At 49.9% G+C, this 21,937-nt stretch overlaps 1 protein-coding gene across 1 annotated transcript in view; it reads right to left on the reverse strand.

The window, feature by feature from the left end:
• Positions 1-21,937, reverse strand: part of DOCK2 (dedicator of cytokinesis 2) — a 361,300-nt gene that overhangs the window by 35,359 nt on the left and 304,004 nt on the right. The window contains exons 31-35 of the mRNA XM_016160161.2: positions 19,899-19,999; positions 19,740-19,798; positions 10,739-10,887; positions 5,843-5,928; positions 1,082-1,238 (exon numbers count right to left, since the gene is read on the reverse strand). Coding sequence (XP_016015647.1) covers positions 1,082-1,238; positions 5,843-5,928; positions 10,739-10,887; positions 19,740-19,798; positions 19,899-19,999 — 552 coding nt within the window. The remainder of the gene's footprint in view (positions 1-1,081; positions 1,239-5,842; positions 5,929-10,738; positions 10,888-19,739; positions 19,799-19,898; positions 20,000-21,937) is intronic.

Raw genomic sequence — 21,937 nt, forward strand, 5'->3', positions numbered from 1 at the left:
TATAGACACCAAAACCTGGCAGGGTCTAATTGCTCCTAGAACTGCCTGTCCTAAGCTTTCTCCCTGGTCAGTCTGACTGTTGAAGGTCAATTTCTCCAACCAGCTTCCGCCTCCTCATAGAGAGAAACTGCTAAACTCCTGGAAAACCCGTCTTCGTGCTCTGTATGTAAATGGAGCCCGGAGGAGTTACTAGCAATGAATTCCTTTCTGCTGTAATCAGGATTTTTAAACTCTGCTTAGCATTTTGGAAAATCAATGGCAATATCTCGGCTGTTAAGGAAACAGAGGCCACCCTGCAGAACTATGGGGACCAGATTCGTACACTATTTCTGTAACACTGGGGACGGCGGGGGGTTTATTGTGATGGGCGCCACATGGCCTTTGGCCAGCCTTATTTATTTAAGCCACTTTAGAGTGGGCTGGCATGGTGGACAGGAAGCGCTGTGGCTGCTGCTACTTGGCTCGTGACCGTGCCGCAGGACACGTGAAAGGAGACCGCCCACGGCAGGTCCCGTGCTACCGGGTTAAGAGCTGGGGTTCGGGGTTGGCTTCCCTGGTTAGCTCGTCCCATAGTAATTTTCTATGAATTCGAATTATGAATTTTACTTCCTTCTGCAAGAGACGGAAACTAAGCCACAGTGAGCACTTAATCATGGGCTGCGGCTGCACCGCCTGTGAAACAGGTCCTCTGAGTTCCTCCAGGTAAGCCAACTAAACCTGTGGAAGATTTCCCCGACCTGTCTATTCCATTACTTCACAGAGGCAGGACGAGAGCCCATGGGCCGCGTGACTCCAAAGCTCATACACTGAATCACTCTCTAGTGCTACCTGGTAAGTGCTAAAGGGAATATATTCATACCCATTTCCTATGTAAGGAAACTGAGGCACAGACAGGTGAAGTGACTGGCCTCAGGACGCGGAGCTGGCAGGTGGCAGCGCCGGGCTTCGCTCCCACGTCTGTCTGGTTCCCAGAGCCCGTAGCGCCGCTTCCCCGCCCGGAGCAACAGTGGACCCCAGAGCGAGGCCCGCCCCCGGGACGCGGTCAGAACGGGCCGTGGGGAGGGCCGGCCGGGCCACGCACCAGCAGGTTCACCGTGCAGCTCATGCGGTTGTCTTTGCTCTCGTCCGTCATCACCGCCCGGTAGTCCAGCAGCTTCTCCAGCAGGCCTCTGACCAGGCTCACGAAGTTCTCCACGGACTGGGAGATGGCCGGGTGCTCGGCAGCACACGCCACCAGGCTGCGGGCACAGGCCGGAGGGCAGTGAGGCCCAGGCCGGGGGAGAAAGAGCAAGCCGGGGGGCGGGCGGGGTGCAGTGGGGTGGGTGGAGCACAAGCCAGATAAGCCAGTGAATCCGAGATCCCCTGGTTCGCGGGCTCATTTTGTTCACTTACACAATCATTTATTCACCTGTAGACTTACCTGCCCATACTGCAGTTCAGTGGACTGCAGTTCAACTGACCCGTGCTACTCCAACCTATGTTATTTGGGGATCAACTGTGATTTTCCCCCCACCATTGAAATGGGCAAAAGTGAAAATAGAAATACATTTCCATTGTGGGCAGTGGTGGGAAAGGGTCACCGTTACACACCCACCTTGGGAGTAAATTGGTACTTTTTGGGGCAGCAATTTTCATATGATCAGAAATGCAAGTGTACATATCCTTTGACCCAATAATTCTACTTCAGGGAATCTATGCTACAGAAATTTTCCCAGAAATATTCAAAGATATATTTATAATACCAATAAATTATGTCTAATCGTGAAATAGTTGGAACCATCTTAAATTTCCATCGATAGGCAAATGGTTAAATAAAGCACATTCACAAAATGTAATTCTGTGAAGCCATTAAAAAAGCATGAGAGATCGATATGTTTTGACATAAAAAGCTGTACAAAATACATAATTGAGAAAAGTAAGTCTCAGAATAATATTTGTTTTTTATTTAGCCAATTCACATGGAGCCTACCACATCCCAGGCATTGCTCTAAACATCTTACAAATTTTAACTCAGTTGATCTCCCATCACAGTCTTATGAGATGAGGTGTTTGCAGATGGGGAAACTAAGGTACAGAGAGGTCCATTAACTTGTCCAAGGCCACACAGTCGGCAAATATCGACAGCCTGGCCCCGGCATCCGTGATCTCCACCACCAAATGCTACAGGTGAGTGGAAGTGCATGCATGCATCCATGTGTTTGCGAACGTGTGTGATACGCCCAGGAACGATACACACCGAACTCTCAAGGGCGGTCGCTTCTGAAAATGGGTCTAGGTTGGGCAACGGAGGAAGGCAATGCTCACATTTCGATTTAAATGTGCATCTATTATGTGAAAATACTCCTTTGTTGTAATACTGATATTCTAAATTTTAAAAACAAAAAGAAAAAATGTGAGATTCCATAAGCACCTCTTGGTTGCTGGGCACTATGCCAGGTGTTGTGTGGGGTGTGGATGGGGAGAACGATATAAAATCAAAAAAAGAAATACCAAAAAGAATCAAGCCTACCCTCAAGCCTAGCCCCGCAGCCTAGGTGGGGCGAGACAGACGGATTAAAATTTTTATTAATGACTACTTAGTAATCACTAATTCTGCACCGGATCCTATACTAATCACTTTTTCTTAAGAAATCATCACAGTAATTCTGATGAGTAAAAAACATTCCCCTCATTTTATAATGGAGGAAATCGAGGCTCGGAGACATTAAATGACCTTCCCAATCTCGCTCCATTAGTAAGAGGTGGCCTTGAAAATCAAGACAATCACATCCAATAGTTCCCCACAGAGAAATGCTGCAGTCTGTTCTCGGGCATCTCGAGTCGACAAGCATCGGGCAGGCTATTTGTTTCTGGTGACTCTCCCCCTGGCAGTTTAAGTCCCACAAGCGCTCAGGGGAAGAAAGGTGAGAAAGGCAAGGATTTTAGAGGGTCATTTCCTCCCAGAAGCCAAACCGAGCTGCAAGGAGGCGACTGTCTCAAACTGTGGCTGTGATCAGACGAATCCATCTTCGCCGTGGGGGAAGCACCTGTTTCCTGGCTCTCAAAGAGAGATGCAAATTGCCCTGTGATTTAGGCCTGTCTGGTTCAGTCACAGCTGCGCCTGACTCCTTCTGGGACGGTCACGTCTAGCCCTGCTTCCCATCCTAATGACAATGTAATCCCGGTGTTTGGGGTGTGGTTTCTCATAGCCTCCCAGGGCGGACGGCATCTCAGGACCTGAGTGGGGCCAGACCAGTGGTCCTCTGCCCTGGCCATGTACTAGAATCACCAGGGGGCTTTTACAAAGATCAGCACTCGCCCTAGGTCCATGACTTTGTATCTTTGGGGGTGGGAGCCAGGCAGCAGTATTTACTTTTTAAGTTCTTCAGGTGCCTCTGATGTGCAGCCAACATTAAGAACCATTGGCTTAGTCCGCTACTTTGCAAACGTCAATGCATGTGGGAATACCTGGGCGTTGTGTTAACCGATTCTGATTCAGCAGGTCTAGTTACGGCTTGAGATTCTGGTGATGCTATTGCTGTTGGTCCTTTGAAAAGCAAGGGTTTAGAAGAACAAAGTCTTGGCTTTCTTAGTTTCTCTATCTTTAGGCAAGAGGTAAGAAAGCTGCTCGTATGGCCTAGGATTATGAGATGAATGGGCGGATTGGTTTGAAATCATCCATCCATCCACCATCTATCCATCTACTAAACAAGTACTGTTCTAGAAACTAGGGGTTCACTGACCCCCAGGGGATCACAGCCTAGCAAGGGAAGCAGATATAGAAATAAAAACGTACCATAATATATAATGGGGCCACTATTTATGGAGGACTACCTACGTTCCAGAGACTGTGCTGGACTATCTTGTTTAATACTCACAAAATCTCCTTGACTTAAGTATTATTAAAACCTTCGGTTTATAAATGAGGCCCGAAGTCCACAGGGCTGGCTCTAATCCTGGTCCTCTCAAGGTCAAACAGTTGTTCCTCTCCTTCGAGTCCTACAGCTGAGTCTAAGTGACAGGGAAAAAGGGCTGTGGGAACGTTCAGGTGATGCCAAGAACTCCTCAGCGGTGGAAGCAGAGTCCCTGCTCCTGCCTTTGGGGCTGGAGGCGGCTCACACCCCGACTTGCCTTGCATTTAGCATGGAGGCCTTGAGAAGGCACAGCCCAGTTCCACATTCTCCATCAGTGCTGACAGAACTGGACTTTAACTTATTCCTTTAAAAACTATGTACGAAGTGCCTCTTAAGGCAGGTGTTCTTTCAGGTACTAAACTGGTTGGGTGGGATCCAGGCCCCAGAACACTCATTCTCTGTCCCCTTTAGCCTTTCCAGGCCCCTCCCTGCTTCTAGAAATATTTTCAAGCAGATGGAATACAGGAGGGTAGAGGCATCTGACTACTCCATTCATAGTGGGACCCTCACTTTAAGACGGATATGGAAGTGCTGAGCGGACTAAAGATGACCAGCCCAGAGGAGGAAAGACGGGTAAGCTCATGGCTTCCAGTGATCACATCACTATCCACCCGGAGATTAAGAACAATAGCTAATATTTCTGGACTGCCTGTGAGGTGTCAGAAACTGCGCTAAGCATTTTACATGACTTTTTTTTTTTGTTATTCTCAAGAAAATCTGTAAGAGCTAGATAGCATTTTTTATCCCCAATTTTCAGATAAAGAAACTGAGGCTCAGCAAGTTCAAAGGAAGGGAGACTTGGCCAACAGATGTTCTGATGAGGTTCTGACTCCTTGGGTTGGGCTTGATTAGTTTTGTAAAAATTATTCACACCTCTATCTCAGGAGAAAAATAATGAGCTGTTTTTCATTTCCTCGACCTCTAAGTGTTCCTTTGATAAATAATCACTCAGGAAGGATTTGAAAATCCTGCTGATCATCCAAAGACTGCCACAGAACCCCATCCAGCTTATAAAAATGGAAATTGCCAGCAGTATACTTGGTTTCACTTCTGGTCAATATTTAGATTTTCCTCTTTAAAACTTCAGGATAAACATTGACTCGGGCAAAAATGTCACTTTTTCCCCTGGACAATCAGCCTCAGTACCCACCCGAGTGGAGGGGTGGCATTTGCCTTCCAGGTGTTTACTCAAGGCTGTGCACAGTGACAAATCGGGCAAAGGGACCAGCTGGGAAGGTGCTGCCTGGGACCCCACTCTGCCCGCTGGGCAGGGCTGGGCGAGGGTCACAGCGAGGGTTAGAGCAAGGCCTTGAGTCTGTCTTGTTGTTAAAGTTAAAACATTAAAAAAATATCAGGGGAAAAAAAATCAGAGTTATATCAGAGAATTACACAAATCAAAGAATCTACAGTTAGGAGGAAATCTGGGATGTCAGAGCCACAATCCTAAACCTGGGGGGGAAGTCCTGGAGGTTCGGGGGAGGTGGCAATTACCGCTGTGTCAGAGAGGGAAACGGAGGCAGGGATCAAAGTCCGTTTAGTGAGTGTTTGCCTGCTGCGAGCCAGATGCTTTATAGTTATTCAGTCATCAAGATAACCACAGGAGGCTTATTATCCTCATTTTACAGATGGGCGTAATAAGCCAAAGATGTTGCATGACTGGCCCAAAGTCTACAGCTAAGTGGTAGAACCAGGACAAGAGACTTCCTGAGCCCCAAAGGCCACCTCTGTGAAGTGGGGACCGCAGAGAGTAAACTCAACCAAAGGAGACAATACGGAAAGAGAACCGAGCACAGCACCCACGCGCCGACGGAGCCCCGCACACGTCACACGTGGCCAATACCGCCAGCGATCTCCGGGGAAGGACTGAGCCACTAGCCCCCCTGGAGTCCTGAGTCCTGCAGCCCCAGGCCGACCCTCCCCGCTCCCTTCGTGCTGGGCACTGAACTCACATGGACTCCAGCAGCTGCATGTACTGCTCGTCCCCTCGGCCGCCTTCCACCTCGTGGTCCAGCTTGAGGATGATTTCGTTTTCGAACTGAAGAAGCCGGAGATGAAAATCGACAATAGCATTAGATGGCTGAACGTCGGGATTAGTCAGTTCATGACCCTGACCAAAAATTGAGGGAGCACCCGTCATCTCCCAGGTTAGTGCTGGGAACTGGGAATACGGAATGGAACACGATGCTGTGTCTGCCTGTTAGGAGTTCCCAGAGAGCAGAGACGAAGAGGGGATGATAAATGCTGTAGCAGAAAGATGGGCATAAGGGAGAGAAGGGGAGGGGGCGGGGGGGGGGGGAGAGAGGGAGAGAGAGAGAGGGGGAGAGAGAGAGGAGAGAGAGAGAGAGAGAGAGAGGAGAGAGAGAGAGAGAGAGAGAGAGAGAGAGAGAGAGAGAGAAGAGAAGAGAGAACCAGGGAAGGCTCACAGCCCGTCATTCGAGCTTGTTCTCAAAGTATATGTAGAGACGCTGCAGGACAATGACAATGACAAGGGCCGGGGCGTTCCGCGCAGAAGACGCGGCACGTGCGAAGGCGCGGAGGCACGGAACAGTGCTGCATCCTGCATCCTCGGGGGAGGGCATGTCGTGATGGACAGCTATCATTTCTACCATCCCGTCGTCCTCTCGCCACACTTTGGCAGTCACATCAGCCCTAATCTCAGTCTGTGGGACTCAGGTGGGCTGACCGGACCTCCCTGGCTCCAGGTGTGGGTACACGGCACACGCTTAGCTCCTGATCAGTATCTTGCATCGCCCAGATCCTAGGATTAATAAAGGCCCAGACAAAGCCAGCGACTCAAACCCGAGGCTTTGTTGGGGCTCTTAGCAAAGTCTTTCCGCTCTGCTTGAAGGTTGCAAGTCTGAGGCTGCTGCAGATGACCGCGGTGACAGAGCCTGACCGAGAATTCCACCGACACAGAGGGAAGCAGAGAGGAGGAGATGGAAAGGGACCGGAATCTGACGTCGCTCTTGAGCTCCAGAGTCCAGCCATACCTGAAGCTGTCCTAGTCACATGAGCTGATGCCTCAGAGTCAAGACTGTTGAGGACTGAAGTGATCAGAGGTCAGACTAGCTAAGCGGCCCGAGAGTAAGTCTATACCCACAGTTCTATCAGGTCTTGTAACACCGAATTCAGAGTGTTCTGTCTCCCGGCTGTCAATGTCGAGAAGCATTTCACCCAGTTGAGTTCATGGCTTATTCAATATTTTGAAGGTCTGTATGGTGTCTCTTTTACGTGACTGTAAAGATGGTTCGTACTGTTTTAATATCATACCCTGACGAGTGCATCTAAATCATGTAGTCCACTCACTTCCCATTTTACCACCAAACAAGAAACTGGCACCTGAAGAAGGGAAGGGGGCCCTTGGCAACGGTCACCGAGGTCAAGGATCGCTTTTGAATGTGACAATGCACGGAAAGCAGCCAGCCCCCGCTGGGCGCCACCCTCAGTAAGAGTCTGTTATCATTACGGGTGAAGATGTAGAGGCTCAGAGCGTTTGAATGGCTTGTCCACAGCCTCGGATAAATGGCAGAGACTTTCCGGCGGGCTCTTCCCAGCATGGTGACCGGTTGCGGCTTTGCGGGTAAGTCTGCCACGGCGACACCACATTGCTATGGCAGGCTTAGATGACACATCAACAAACCTGCACGGCTGGATTACAAAAACAAGACTCAGCCTGCAGGGCCACCGTTCGTTGGACAGCGGTACCCAGCTCCCGGCACGGGGGAGTTAGGGGCACCGGAGGTGTCTTCAGTGGCGCACGAGCTCTAGTGAGCACGGGGGTGCTCGTCCTCTTATGACAGCTGCGACTGTCATCACTATGGCTGCCGAACGCTCCTGGGAGGCGGCTCCGGAGGAGAAAGCCAGCCTCTTCTCTTGTTTGAGCTTGTCTTTAGCGCAGAGAACTGGATGTGGGGAAATAAGCACTTGTCTCAGGGTCACAAAAGAGCCTGCGGGGAGGGAAATTAAAGGGCGCCGGCATGTGCAGAGCGGGGGGACGCCACGCCAAGCCTCGGCCCTCTGGGGAGGGCTGGAGAGCGAAGGCCTCAGTCAAGCATATCAGTCAGGCGAGGAGGGATTAGTGCTCCCCCGACAGGGGCGGACTGGCCCGGGCCGCCCCTGGGCAGGTGCCCTGTCGGGAGCAGCTGGGACCACAGCCTTTGGCATGAGACGAGCCTGGTCTGAGGCTTGCTTGATTATTTTCCATCCATGTGACCTTGGGCAGGTTACTAAGCCTTTCTGAGGCTGTTTTCTTACCTATTAAATGGAGATTTAAAACAGCGCCTACTGTACGGCGGTGCTGGCGGAGCCAATGGGAAGACACGTGTAAAAAGGCCAGCGTGGCCCGTGGCGCATAGTAAGTGCTCAATTCCTGTGAGCAGTTATCATTATGGCATTTGTCCTCTGACGCTGTCCTCATCCTTAGCACCGTAATCTGATTTAATCTTTAAGACAGCTAAGGTGGTGGTCATCCGCCCTCATTACCCTACGTTATAAAAACTCACTGGAATGTTTCTCTCCATGCTGAGGCTCTTCCTCTGAAATGTGGTGGGAGGGGGCCTCAAGGCCTCCATTCATCCCGAGAACATTGACGTGGTACCCACCACCTTCGAGTCAGGCATTCGACAACTGCTAGGAGTTTAGGGCTGAGAGACCAGCGTTGGCCCTCAGAGCTCACAGTCTCATGACGGAGGCAGGCCTATGGGCGGATCGTCACACTGTGAGCCCAGGTGATATGCCTGAGCTCCACACAGGAGGACAAGACGCATCCCACTGTGACTGGGGCACGGCTATGCCAGCCACGGTGTGGCCATCCCAAGGCCGTTCTTGCTCAATCTGCCCTGTCCGCAGCCCCCATGAGGGAATCATGGAGTGTGGCAGGGATGGGACATCCAGTCCCTGGCAAAGGACACCCCTGAGATGGTCTGGGGCGAAGTGCTGCACTCACGAGGGGTAAAGGTCATCAGTCAAACGCGTCAGCTATCCAACTTGGGCTAGAGGGCGACCAGGAAAGTCTGGCAGTGAGGTCGCAGAAGACACGCAGGCAGAAAGGGGCCTTGGGGCCTCTCCTCCCCTCCCTCACCAGAGCCCGTCGGGGTCTAACTCCTTCCTGTTCCAGGGCCAGCCACACACATCCTGCTTAAGCAAATCTATGTCTCTTGCATCCAGATAAACCACAGCCCCAGGAAGCAGAAAAGGTTTTCCCAAAGTGCGAGGCCTCAGCTGTGGGATGACTAAGGTCCCTTTGCGTGATGAAAACAAAGGGAGAGCCCACGCAGAGGCAGGACCGCGAGAGCCGCGAGACCCCAGGAATCAGGCCGGGGGCGAGTATAAGCTGGGGGCAAGCCCCTGTGAAGGTTTCCTCCGGCCTTTGCTCGTTCCTTTACGAAACTCGAATTTTGGAGTTCCTTCGTCTGGCCGTGTGGTTCTTCTCGCGTCTGATTCTTGTGGCATCACGTGCTCGTGCCAGTTTGTACACGAAGCCTTCTGGGTTTCAGACCCAGTTCTCGGGCTCACTCTGGATCCAGCCGCCAGGGCTACTTGGGGCTCACGGGGACCTCGCCTCCTCCCTTTCCTGCGATACATCCCATGGATGCTTACTCTGAATCGAACAGCCATGCCTGGGGCTGCTTATCCAAAGCTGAGTAACCGCTGAGCACGCCGGCTGGTTTTCACATGGGAAGCTGCCGCACTGGTGAGCCGGCCTTTCCTGTCTCTTTTGATAAGGGAGAAACGAAGGGAAGCAACTGGGGGACATGCTTACGATGACCACACGCCTGGAGCGAGAAGCCCAGGGCCGGCCCCACTCGTGGAAGGCAGGTGGTGTGTGTCATGGGGATGTCACAATAAGGAAACTCTTCGGGGCAGGGAAACCACATCACACGAGGCCATCAAACACAGCTGTCAGGACATAATCCGGAAATGGCCGAGGCTCGCTTCCCTTTAGGACCATCAAGTATCTGGAGGGTTTCTTTCGCATACTTGTTCGCAGGACATCTTCTAAGCCAGCCGGTGCGGATCCGAGGGTGAGCACGATGATGTCATCTCATGTCGTGTGCCCTTCACACGTCCCCGAGCTTCATGGCCTTTGCTCCCGCTTTGAAAGGGGAATTCCAAACTGCCTTCGATCACTGACCCCAGGGGTCGCCTTCCCCTCCCCCCGGATCAACTAGTTGAATGCGGCCTTTTTCTCCATCTGAGCTCCTCAACCTGACTTTTTACAGGCTTCTTGCAGAGGGGGCCTTTCCGGGGTGGGAGAGCCCCGCGAACCCCTGGGCTGGGCGAGCACCCCCTCGGGGTGGCATCGAGCTCGCTCATCTCCTTTCCTCTCAGACCGATGTTTCCCCCCGGCGTTACACAAGTCGCCCACTCCCTGCACGCCGGGAAAAGCCACCTGTTCCCATGGCAGAGCCACAGGCCACTCCTTAGCGACAGGCCTCTGACTCCATTTGCTGTCACCTTGGAAGCACGGCCGAGCACGACGCGTGAGATAACACAGATCTGTCGCAGAAGAGAAAGTGCCAGACAGAGGCGGGTGCAAGGTCAGGGCAGGTGGGAGGCGCGGGCCTCTGGACAGACCTTGGGGACCTTACACTGTTGAAAAGGGACTAAGCAGACACACCACGAGAAAGTGCATTTTAATCTCGGCCCCGGGCAGGAAAACGTGACAGAACACTGACCAAATCCGACCTGCCAGCCCATTCCGGGCACATGAATAAATGTCCCCGTCCTCCCGTCAGGCCTCTGACTGGAGTCCGGGCGGATGGAACGGCGGTATCCGGCATCGTTATAAGGAAACGGGCTGGGGATTAGGGAGGCCGGCGTGAGTTTCCAGCCTCATTTTTTACCTTTTTGAAATCCCCACTCTTTTGATATTCACACAGCATCATGTCGAAGAAGATTGGGATGGTGGCTTTCCGGAGCTCAGCCTCGGGGATAAGTGTCATCTCTAATATAGGTCCCACCATGCCCGGGATGAAGCAGATTTTGTTCTGGCCTGGAAGAGAAGAGGGGGGCGCGCACACACAGAACGGTTTTCACGATGCACAGGGCCTCCTCAGGCCGAGCTTGGGAAACGGAAAAAACGGGAGGCAGAACAGTAAAAACAATAGTTAACACTTCTAACAGTTGTTTACCAGGAGCCCGGCACCATTTCGAACATTTTACATATATTAACTCCTGCAGGAGATGCATGCATCATCCCAAACGAGCTCCGTTATTAAGGATAATAACACCGCTGTGTGTAAAGCGCATTGCAATTTACAAGGGCTTTCACCTGCACAATCTCCTTTGCAAACGGGGCCCTGATGGAATATGTTAGCGATGGTAAATCACAGCGATATTTGAAATTATGCCTGTCTGCGACACACACTGTGCTTCCGAGAGTTGGAAAACACACTGTTACCAACTGTTTTATGAAACAGGAAAGCAAAATTTACTGCTAAGAATCTGCTCTAAGAGTATGGTCAGTGGTACCGTGAGGGTTAAAACATCGCTTTAGGGTCAGCTGAACCATTTCTTCTACTTCCTTTCGAAGCATTCCTGCGCCCCGCTCCCCTCGTTGCTGGCCTGGTTCAAGTGTCACAGACTCAACTTGCTTCCTCCACGGGCAGGACACTGCTCCGCTCTTGACATTTTTCCCTGCTGCCCCCCCACCACCTCCACGACCACCTGGCTTCCCCTGGATGGGTCCCGCTGGATGGATGTGCTGAGAAAAGCCCGCCGCCTGCCCACGCCCCCACCCGCAGCTAAGTCGAACAGGCTGCACGTGCTGGTGACTGACTCCTCACCCAACTTTGCCATGACGTCTTTGAGGGATCATTTGACGCACATCTGCCTCCCCCGCCGAGAACTGCGTGAGAGTAGAGACCACGTCTATTCTCACCACTGTTTCTGCGGCACTGAGCACAGGACATATTAGCTACTCAACAAATGTCTGTGAAATGAGGAAATGATTTTTGTCTAGTTCTTACGCTCACTAGCTACATGATTTGAATATATGTCTTATAAAAATGCAATCGCAATGCCCACCTGTTGAGAAGACCCTGTGAAAATATTCCTGCGTGTACTTAGCACAGAGCCCAGAAGAATCAGTGCCCAAGGGCCCTACTGGTGAAGAGCACTGATTCTGGAGCTGGAATCAAGAGACTCCACTATCAACTAGCTATATGATAGTGGGCAAGTTAATCTCACCTCCTGGAACCTTGGCGTCCTCATCCGTAACACGGGAGAATGATAGTATTTATTTCATAGGGCCGTTATGAAGAATAAATGAATTATTGTTTACCAAGTGCCTAGGACAGTGCTTGGCACATAGCATAGTTAGAGTAGCGTTAGCGATTGCTGCTGTGATGTTTGGCCAAAATGAGCCACAAAGGGGAGCCTGGTGCAAACCGCTTAGAACGCACACATCGGTGTGGCAGAGAAGGGGAAAGGAGAGGGCGCCTAGTGAAGGCAGGACTTCCCGGGGAGCGAGGGCAAGCCCGTCCCAGGAACCCTGTCACTGAGGCTGACCCCCGGGCGTTGCATTAGCAGCTGCCTCTTTCTCCTCCTGAGGATCGGAGCCAGGAAGCCCATCCTGGTTTTCTCCATTGTCAGGATGAACTCAGGTGGTCCTTGCCTGGGGCAGGGAGTTTCTGGGGGCGCAGACATTCAGGTGATACGGCATAGAGCCTGGCACCAGTGCTTTTGATTAAAACTGAGAAGAGGAGACAAGAGGGAAGGCAGTAAAAAAAAAAAAAAAAAAGAATTTTCATCCAGCCTAAATGAAGCTTAATGTCGGAGTAGTTCCCCAGAATTCAGATAAAAAAAGGCATCATCCTAGGAATATGTTCCGTTAGTGAGAATGAAGCAGTGAAGTCAGGCAGAGTTAAATGAAAGATAAAGACACTTTTCCTAGATATCGGCTTCATTATACGATGCATTTGGATTACATTTGAGTCTTGAGTCTTCACTTTGGCCCAAATAGAAAAAAAAAATCTTACTTTCTAGGAGGTTGATAGTAATTGCTAATCTAGGTTTTTGATTTTGTCCTTCAAGATCCTTTAAACCCACAGCGGAGTTTTAAAATTCAGAGTCGAGGGCAATAATAAATAGAAGGTAAATGGGAAACTGTCAGATAAGCCACCATGGAATAGAGAAATTGCTTATGCAACAAAGGCCTTTAGAATACTGGAGGGCATTGGGTGTGATAAGGATATATTTAAGATGGTTTAAAATAAAGAGCAGACAAGCCGCAGACCAGGGATTTCTCAGATACTTGTGACCTGTATTCTTTGCAGTCAGTCGAAGAGATGTTTGGAAGAATCAGGAAAGAGGATTGATGCTGATCTCTAAACACAGTGTGATCTCAATGGCCCTTACAAAGAAATGTCACTCATTTCTATCAGAAATGGAATTTCAGCCCATGGGATTTGATGTTCAGGTAATCTGAATATGTATGCGTGGGGTCTTTATATACATAAACGCACATGTGTGTGTGCATGCACACACAGAATGTATCTGTGGCTAATTGAATGCAAACTCATTTGGAAAAACGATCCTCATTCAAGAGACACACCTGCTACTGTATTTGAAAAAAGGCAAGGAAGGGAATTGTTGAGAGGTTCTTTTTTATATAATGAAAGCTAAATCTCATTGGAAACAGATACCGGTTAGGTTTTTAAAGTGTCAGCAAGCCAGCAGGATAAATCTGAATGCCGAGTTGCACAGGCTTTGGGACGGGGTAGTGGTAATGAGGCTCGGAGAAGAGTTTAGGCGTGTGGCGGGGAAAGAGGCCCGTGAGCTCTCTGGCCTCGGGTCTCAGCTGTGCAATGGCCTCATCTGTCACCCCTCTCAGGAGGAGACGGTGAGAATGAATGTGAAAGGTTGGGGTGCACTGAGACAGTGACTTGGCAAAATAGAAAGAAAGAGGTTAGAAGGGGGTGGGGGGTGGAGGAGGAAGGGGATAATTGTGAGCCCAGCTGAGAATGGAGTTGGGCAAGTAGCTCCTGTTATGCCATGTGACATGGAAGGGGCCCTCGAGCGGAGAGGACGGGCTTCTGGAGGCCGCCCACGTTCCTTGGCTCGTGGCCCCTTCTTCCATCTTCAAAGCTAGCAGTGCAGCTTCTTCAAATCTCTCCCTGACTCCCCTGCCTCCTTTTTTCATTTGTAAGGACCCTGTAAGTAACCCCACTGGTTGCGCCTAAATAATCCAGGACACTCGCACCAATTTCAAGACCCTTAATCATGCCTGAAAAGTCCACTTCACCATGGAAGGTAAGATATACACAGGTTCCGGGGATTAGGACATGGGTGTCTTTGGGGAGTTATTATGCTGCATACCGGCGCTCAGTATTTGTTGCTAGGCGAGTGAATAAATAAATGAATGGGTAGATAGATGCCTCTCTAATCCCATGTCCCATTTCTTCCCAGCAGCTTCTCCCCAGCCCTAAGAAGGCATGCTTGCTCAGGCCGGTCACTGTTCTGAGACACGTGCCCTTTCCCCGTCTTTCTTTTCGTACTGACAACGGCCACATGGGTCTAATTCAGGAGCCGTTTACCCCGGTGGGGCCATCCATCCCTTCTGCCCTCGCTTATCTCCCATTTGCCTGAACTCCTGAGATTCTATAACGTAGTTCATGTTAAAATAATAAAAAAAAAAAAAGCATACACTTGGTTTGCCCTTTAACTCTCATTTTGTTCTACTCTTGGAACTAGAGGGTGGCTCTTCCCAGCAGGGCCTCACACATCCCCACCTGTCTCACCCTCCCCTGGAGCTTAGGGCCGAGCTGGATACTCATAGATGCTTAAAAAATAACGACCCAGTTGCTATCACAGCTTTACCAGGAGCTACGCCGCTACAAGCGAGGCCATGATGCCGGCCGCTGGAATTTGTCTTTCTTTCCCACAAAGACCGTTAACACAGTAGCCCGATGTTAACCCAAGTGAATGCGGAGTGGTTAAGTGCAAAGTCATTTTGACAAAATGTGCATTGATTCACTCCAGGCAGAAATGAATGTTTCTGCTACATTATGATGCTGCACTCTCAGAAAAAATACATTACATTTGGCAACGTCCCAGGATCCAAAACCACGAGTGGCATTAACCCTTTAGTGGCAGGGTCCTGAGAACCACCTGTGGTCCTCTCCATCAAAACCTCCCTGCACTTACTCTCTCTCACAAAAGTGCACGTGCGTGCATGCACGCATGCATGCACATGCATGCATGCACACGCACACAGACACACAGTCACACACTCAGTCTAGACTTTCCCTGAAGAATGTGAAATAATCTTCAAGCCTGAGATTATCTTCGCAATTAGCTATCTTATAATCACGGGGTTACTCAAATCTTTCCTGATGAGAACATGATGATGATACTGATGATCGTGGAGATGATGCCCTGATTGCTTTGGGCATTAAAACAAAATTTACAAACTTAACATGCATTATGATTTACTCATTATCAATAGTCTTTGAAACACATGGTAAGTTTGCTATTTCACATCCTTTGAAAACAACTTGCATATTCTGAAAAAAATTAGTCAGAACATTGGGCATGGCGTCAGGGGACAGGCTTTCTCGTTGGCTGAGTCACTGATTTGTCGTTGACCTTGGGAATGTCCTTGCGCCTCTCTGGGCCTCAGTGACCTCTCCTATAAAGTCAGAGGGCTGACGAAGATGGTGCATCACTTAGGGCTGAAACACAAATCTGATTATCGTGGCTAAACTGAGTAAGTTCTGCTTTGGTTTTCTTCCTTAATGAGAGCCCTAAAGACGGTCGGTCAGTCCAGAGCGGCTCCTCTGTCCCTACCATGCGGCCGTCGTCACGGCTGAAAGGTGCTACTGCACGTTCCGCAGTCTTGTTTTCCAGAAGAAAAGACTGGGGAGGGCCCTGGGCAAAAAAAACATGTGTGCTCATTGAATCTGTTGCCCTCCCTCTTGATTTAACTGGGGGAAAACTGTGTTCCTGAAGACCCCACCAGTTTGCTTCTGCTGATGCTCACCAGACAGAGCTGGGTCACACGGCCTAACCTGCTACAAAGACATTGTGAATTGAGCAAATTGTGATCATGAAAAAAAAAAAAATCGGGTTCAGTTATCCAGGAGGAGGGGAAGAACGGCTTTTGCGTGAGCGCTCAGCCATGTCTGCCAGACAGCTTCTGTGTCGCTCTGTCTTGGATGCTCTGTGAATTGCACTTTAAAACCTATCAGCACCCAATCCGGCATCCTCACTACACGGGTCCCCAGTGTACGAAGTGCTTAGTCCTGGTTTGGATCGGGAGGGCCGCCTCATCGGCATGCTTGGAGGAAGCCTGCTAACGCCAGCACCTGGTAGGAGGCAGGGAGGGGCGGGGATGGGGAGTCATGCATTCGCTGGGCTGGCCTCCTCTTCCTGTTCTCCAATCCCCGAGGGAGACAGGCAAGGAGAAGCAGCCATGTAACTAAAGAGTAACAGGAAAACCCTTTCAGACTGATGATAAACTTCCTCTTCCTCAGAGTCCAGGCTAAGAAGTTGGCTGGGAGGGAATGCAAAAGCATCCTTTACTCTGGTTCTCTGCAGTGGACATCTGTGGCTTTGTTTGACCTCTCTATAACTCCATACATGTTTTATTTTGGGAAACTCTGCCTCCCTCGATGGATGAAGGCTTGGTGGGAGCAGCAATGGCGAGGTCATCCAAGGGAGGCCAATAGAACTGTGTCCGCTGGAGACTGGCTCTTCAGCAGAGCGATACAGGAATGAAACACCCTGAGAGCAAAGCCGCACCACCTGCCCTGGATGCTAGAGAGGCTCCGGCCCGGTCCTTCACAGCCTGGTTCTCCTCGTCCTTCTCATAAGTGCCTTCTCCGATTAAGGAAGCCACAGTCAGGGGCTTGTTCTTGCAACCTCAAACCCTAAAAAGCATCATCTTTTAATTGCATTAATTCATCCTACGGGTATTTTGAAAACAGCAAGGAGTCTGTGATACTTCAGGGTGAACACTCAGGCCAGGGTGAATCTGCCTCTAATCCACTAGAGGACCTGGTACGTACCCCTTCACCTCTCTGAGCCTCAGTTTCCTCACTGGTAAAGTGGTGGGTTGGACCAGAACTGTACTATTTATTGTCTGAAATGCTTCAGGATTTCTCCTCAGAAAATCCTCAGGGTCCACGTGATGAGCTCAGGAGTGGACTATTATAATAGGCTCTGGGCCCTTAGTCCACTTCAATCAGATCGGCTCAGCTTCCACTCAACATATGTATTGAGCATGAGATGTTTTTTGGATTGGTCCTCAGGTAAACATAAATGTTTGAAAAATGCTGGACAGTGTGATCTCTAATGGGCCCTTCCAGCTCGGATATTCTGTGATGCTCAGCAGGTGGAATATTTGGTAGCATCTTTTCATTCATCAGCATAATTGGGAGTGCAGGAAAGGCTGCCAAAACATTATAACTAAATAAAATCTCTGTGCGCAAAACGACGGCAGTGAAGGACGTTCCAAAAGGAGCAGGCTACGTGAAAGAACTAGAGACAAGGCGCGGATTCCTGTTCTGTAATTCCGGCATCGCCCGGGGGGGCATCTGGGAAAGGAAGCCCACGAGGGCTTCCCCTAGTCTTTGCTGTTATGGAGCAAAGGATGCCAACTCGTATGCAAACGAACGCTGGGCCCGAGTTTCGCTGGGCAGATCCAATCTTTTTTAAAACTTTAAATTACTTATCAATATTCATAAATCGGAAAATGCAATTAAAAATTCCGTTTCCTGGCTTCTTTGGACAAACTAGATGTGACAGCATCAGCCTCATGCTCTAATAGGACGGCCGTGGACTGAAGCCAGACGGGGAGCGCCCCTCGCTGCTGGCACGTCTGCCTCGCTTGCTTCCAGGCCCCGCTGCGCCTTCCCACGCCCCTACCCCTGAGGCCAGGCGCTGCGACCTGGTAGGCCTGCACTTGCATTATACTTTTTTGTTTTTTCCTATTACAGAGTAGTGGTAACTGAAACACAGTATCTCTCATATCCCTGTCTTTATCCAAAGTGCAGAAACAAAGACAGAGACAGGCATGCTTTCCTAGAAAAAGAGGGTAGAGATGATATTTCTTTGTGACAGTGGTCTTCGAAGAGGGGTAGCGTTGCACATCCCCCCACTGCCATCCCCCCACCCCCCAGGACGTTCGGCAACGTCTAGAGACTTTTTTGGTTGTTACAACTAGGGAGGATGCTGCTGGGAACTAGTGAGTGGAGGTCAGGGATACTACTACATATCCCACAGTGCACAGGGCAGCCTCTACAATAAAGATTTATCCAACCCCAGACGCTGACAGTACTCCGCTTTACGGATTTCTGCTGGTTTAAGGTATCCCAGCCCCTTAGCTCTTTACCTCCTCTGCCTGGGCCCGACCCTTCAGGTCCTGGTCATATAGGCCTGGCATTGATGATTAAGGGGCCGGAATGGGAAAAATCATTTTCTGTCCTGGCGGGGCAAGGGCGAAAATGGTAAACATTGTGACGTGGGTATGGCCTCTGGCTTCAGTGTCTCTCTCGGTTTTCGCTCTTAGGATCCTCATAAGCACCCGAGAGACAGCGCCATTTCCCCTCCTACCCAGTGTCACACGGTCCCCTTGCTTTGGACCTCATAGCTTGTGAACGACAGGGCAAGGCCCAAGGCAGAGACGCGGCAGTCTGTTCTGGGCCTCGTTCCCAGATTCCCCTTGGATCTGGTGAGCCAGTTCACAGCCCTCCTGTTCCCGGCGCATGCTCTCAGCCCGAGTCCAATGCTGCCAGCAAGCACAGACCCGGACTGTTCCTCTCCATGCTTTGCTTCCCCTGCAAAAATGGGCCTTGCTGGAAAGGGCAAGAAGCTGCTATCCAAGAAACAGATGAGGACTGAAGGACGCGAAGAGGTCTGGGGAAGCGACAAGCAAGGTCAGGGAGATAGTTTAGGTTGAACCCAAGAGATGAGCACAGTCCCTGCAAGTGTCTTGGCTGAAGCGGCTCAATGTCAAAGCCCACGGCAGAGCGAGTCAGCAGCAGAGAGCCAAGGAGGCTCCACAAATCAGAGCTGTGAGCTCCTCATTCCTCATTGCTCCTCACTAACCCATCCGTCCCCTCACCCCTTCGGCGCGTGTTGAGTCAGGCCTCAGGCAAGGTATGGGGCCCCCATCTTTGTGGAAGCAAAACCAACCTCTGGGATTTGCAGCTGTTTGATCTCATGCACGCTACTTCCCACACTGAGTTTTCTGATCAATAAAAGGAAGGGGAAATTTTCCATCTTGCAGGAGGTAATGTGAAGATTAAAAAAGATCTGCTTAGCACAGGCCTGACTCAGACTCCCGGTACATGTGTGCCTGGTTCCATCTCCCGTTCTTCCTCCCACGGGTACCACTCAGCTCTTAACACGATTCCTGTAGCTCACCAAGGCAGAGCCAGCTGCGGGGGTGACCGTCCGGCTCAAATCGAGTCTCGAAAGACCCCCGTCTTCCACAGAACCAATTCCTCCGCATGAGGCTGGATGGTCTTTTGTGGATCGCAACATCCCATAAGACGCGGGATGCAGAACAGCCCACGGATCACCAGAAGCGCACGTGCGGCGTGCAAAATCGTGACGTCCCACAGCAGCCCCGCCCGCCCTTCTTCCTTCTTGTAAATTCCAATTTGACATTTTAACCCCCAGGGGCATCAAGCAGAAGCCGATCCACAGCTGTTTGGGGGAGGTGGGTGGGATGGGCATGCTCTCTTATCAGACACTTATTAAGGACCTGAGGTGCCTGCAGTGATAAACTGTTATTTCAAGCTCCCACTGCTGAAATCCCTGTAGCCCTCTAACAGATGGTCGTCAAGAAGGAGCTCGGCGGGTGCAGATGTGTCTGTCTGGACGCGTGTGCCTACTCACCAAGCTTGTACCACATATCACGGATGGAGAAGCCAATTAGCCGTCTCATGTCCCCATACCTAGGAGGAACAACAACAACAAAAAACACGTCTGCTTCAGGCACCATCTCAGAGATTCTCAGGAAACACCCCCTTCAGGAGATCCAAACACGCAACCTACTTATTCAGGATTTTGTTGTATTTGGCGTGCGAGAACTGCTCCAGCTGCAGAGAATCCTGAGTGATAAAAGCCACCGCCAGATGAAAATAGTTATTCCACAGCTGTAAACGAAAGAGTAGAGAACAGTCATGAAGAGGGCCCGAAGTGGGAGGGCATATTAAATGCTGGGTGACGTGAATAATTGATGACGATGGCAGAAGACAGAGGCGGAACCAGTTTAATTCTGTGCACTGCAATTTTCTAACTGGCGCTGACTCTGAAATTAACAGCCTGGCCACGGCGAGGATAATGGATCCATTTCTCGAGGCGCTGACCATGTCCCACCTCTGACGACAGGATCTGGGCATGGAGGAGGATTGTAGGGCTGCTTTTCTTTTTGTTTTCCTTCATTTGTTTTTTCGAAGGACGAATAGCTTGCCCCGGCTGGGCGCCCCATGAGCTGGCTCCTCTGCCTCAGCGTAGAGGGTGAGGGCTAGGTGTTCCAGGGACGCTCGACCTCTCTGGGAGTCCTCCCGAATTCCCTCACACCCCCCAGTGTCATCCCGCCGCTAAGGGCACAGCATCGGCTTCCCACAGACCAGGGTACAGATACCAGCACTAGCTCTGACTAGCTGGGTTGTCTTTGGCTAGGTCCCTGACCTTCCTCCCTTCCTCCCTTCCTTCCTCCCTCCCTCCCTCCCTCCCTCTCTCTCTCTCTCTCTCTCTCTCTCTCTCTTTCTTTCTTTCTTTCTTTCTTTCTTTCTTTCGTTTTCTTTCCTTCTTTTTTTTTTCTTTTTTACCTATGAGAAAAATAATGGTAACTGCCATAAAGGATTGCTATAATTGCTGAACGAAACAATACGATCATGAAGGCATCCACCACAGGCTTAGCATGTGCCCAGCGCTCAGTAAATGGAATGGTGGTGCTAGCGGTGGTACTGGTTGAAGAATATGCCATGTCTCTCCAACTGTCTTTCATTCATTTGGATCCTTGACGCCATACTCAGCACAATGGCTTGCATAAGAGCTGGGCTCCAGAAAAATATTTATTGATCACCATATTAACAATATGGTGATTCTCCAGTTGTTTCGAGAGGTCTCAGATTTTTTTTTCCTCCCTGCCCCCAGCCACATGGTGGCATTTCTCCTACGTGCCCAGATCAGCTGGCTCAGAAAAAAGCCCCTAGGGCTTTTGCAAAATGCACGGCTCCCTTTCCCTGGGGAAGAGGTAAGGTGATTTCTGATTGGGAATTTAATATTTTAAAGTCATAGGACAATAGAAAATTAGAGCTGGAATAAATTGAAGGGTTATTTGATCCAACTTTCTTATTTCACAGACGTAAACAGTGAAATTCAGCCAGTCACATTGCTAGTAGGTGTAACCAGAATTTAGTTATTTTTAATTAACGCTTAAAAAATTATAACGGTAATACACGCTTGGAAAAAAAAAAGTTATTTTCAACCCTACCTTGGATCCTCATCTAATTTCCCAGAAGAAAATCTTAACAATTTCTTGGTTATCTTTCCTAAAATTTTTTATGTATAGACATTTTTAATAGTCTGCCGTACTTTGCTGTTTCTCTCTCACGAATCTCTCTTGCAGATGCTTCCACATCAGCATACATAGATCTGCTTCGTCCTCTGTCACTGTGTCATGGCATTTTGCTGTAAGGACGTACGTTCATTTTAACCAGTTCCCTATTCACGACATTTAGCCTGACTCCAACTTTCTTCGTCTTTAGCATCAGTGCGGTAATCGACATCCTTGTTTATAACATCTTTATCCATGAGAGACTATAATGCAGTAAACATTCCTAGAGCTGCAACTGTCGAGACAAAGGGTCTATGCAGATTTTGTTGTTTTTTATTCTCTTTGCTGATTGTTTTCATAGATACTGTCAGGTCGCCTTCCAGGATTCCGGTCTAATTACCAACTCCATTAACTATGAGCAAGGCACCCTATCTCTCAGAGTCTCAGTTTCCTCACCTGGAAAATGAGGTAATAGCATCCGTAAGGGGTAGTTATAAGGACCAAATGAGGAAATCTCTGCCTGGTAAAC

This window comes from Rousettus aegyptiacus, unplaced genomic scaffold, assembly GCF_014176215.1.
Source record: "Rousettus aegyptiacus isolate mRouAeg1 unplaced genomic scaffold, mRouAeg1.p scaffold_m13_p_7, whole genome shotgun sequence".
Lineage (NCBI taxonomy): Eukaryota > Metazoa > Chordata > Mammalia > Chiroptera > Pteropodidae > Rousettus > Rousettus aegyptiacus.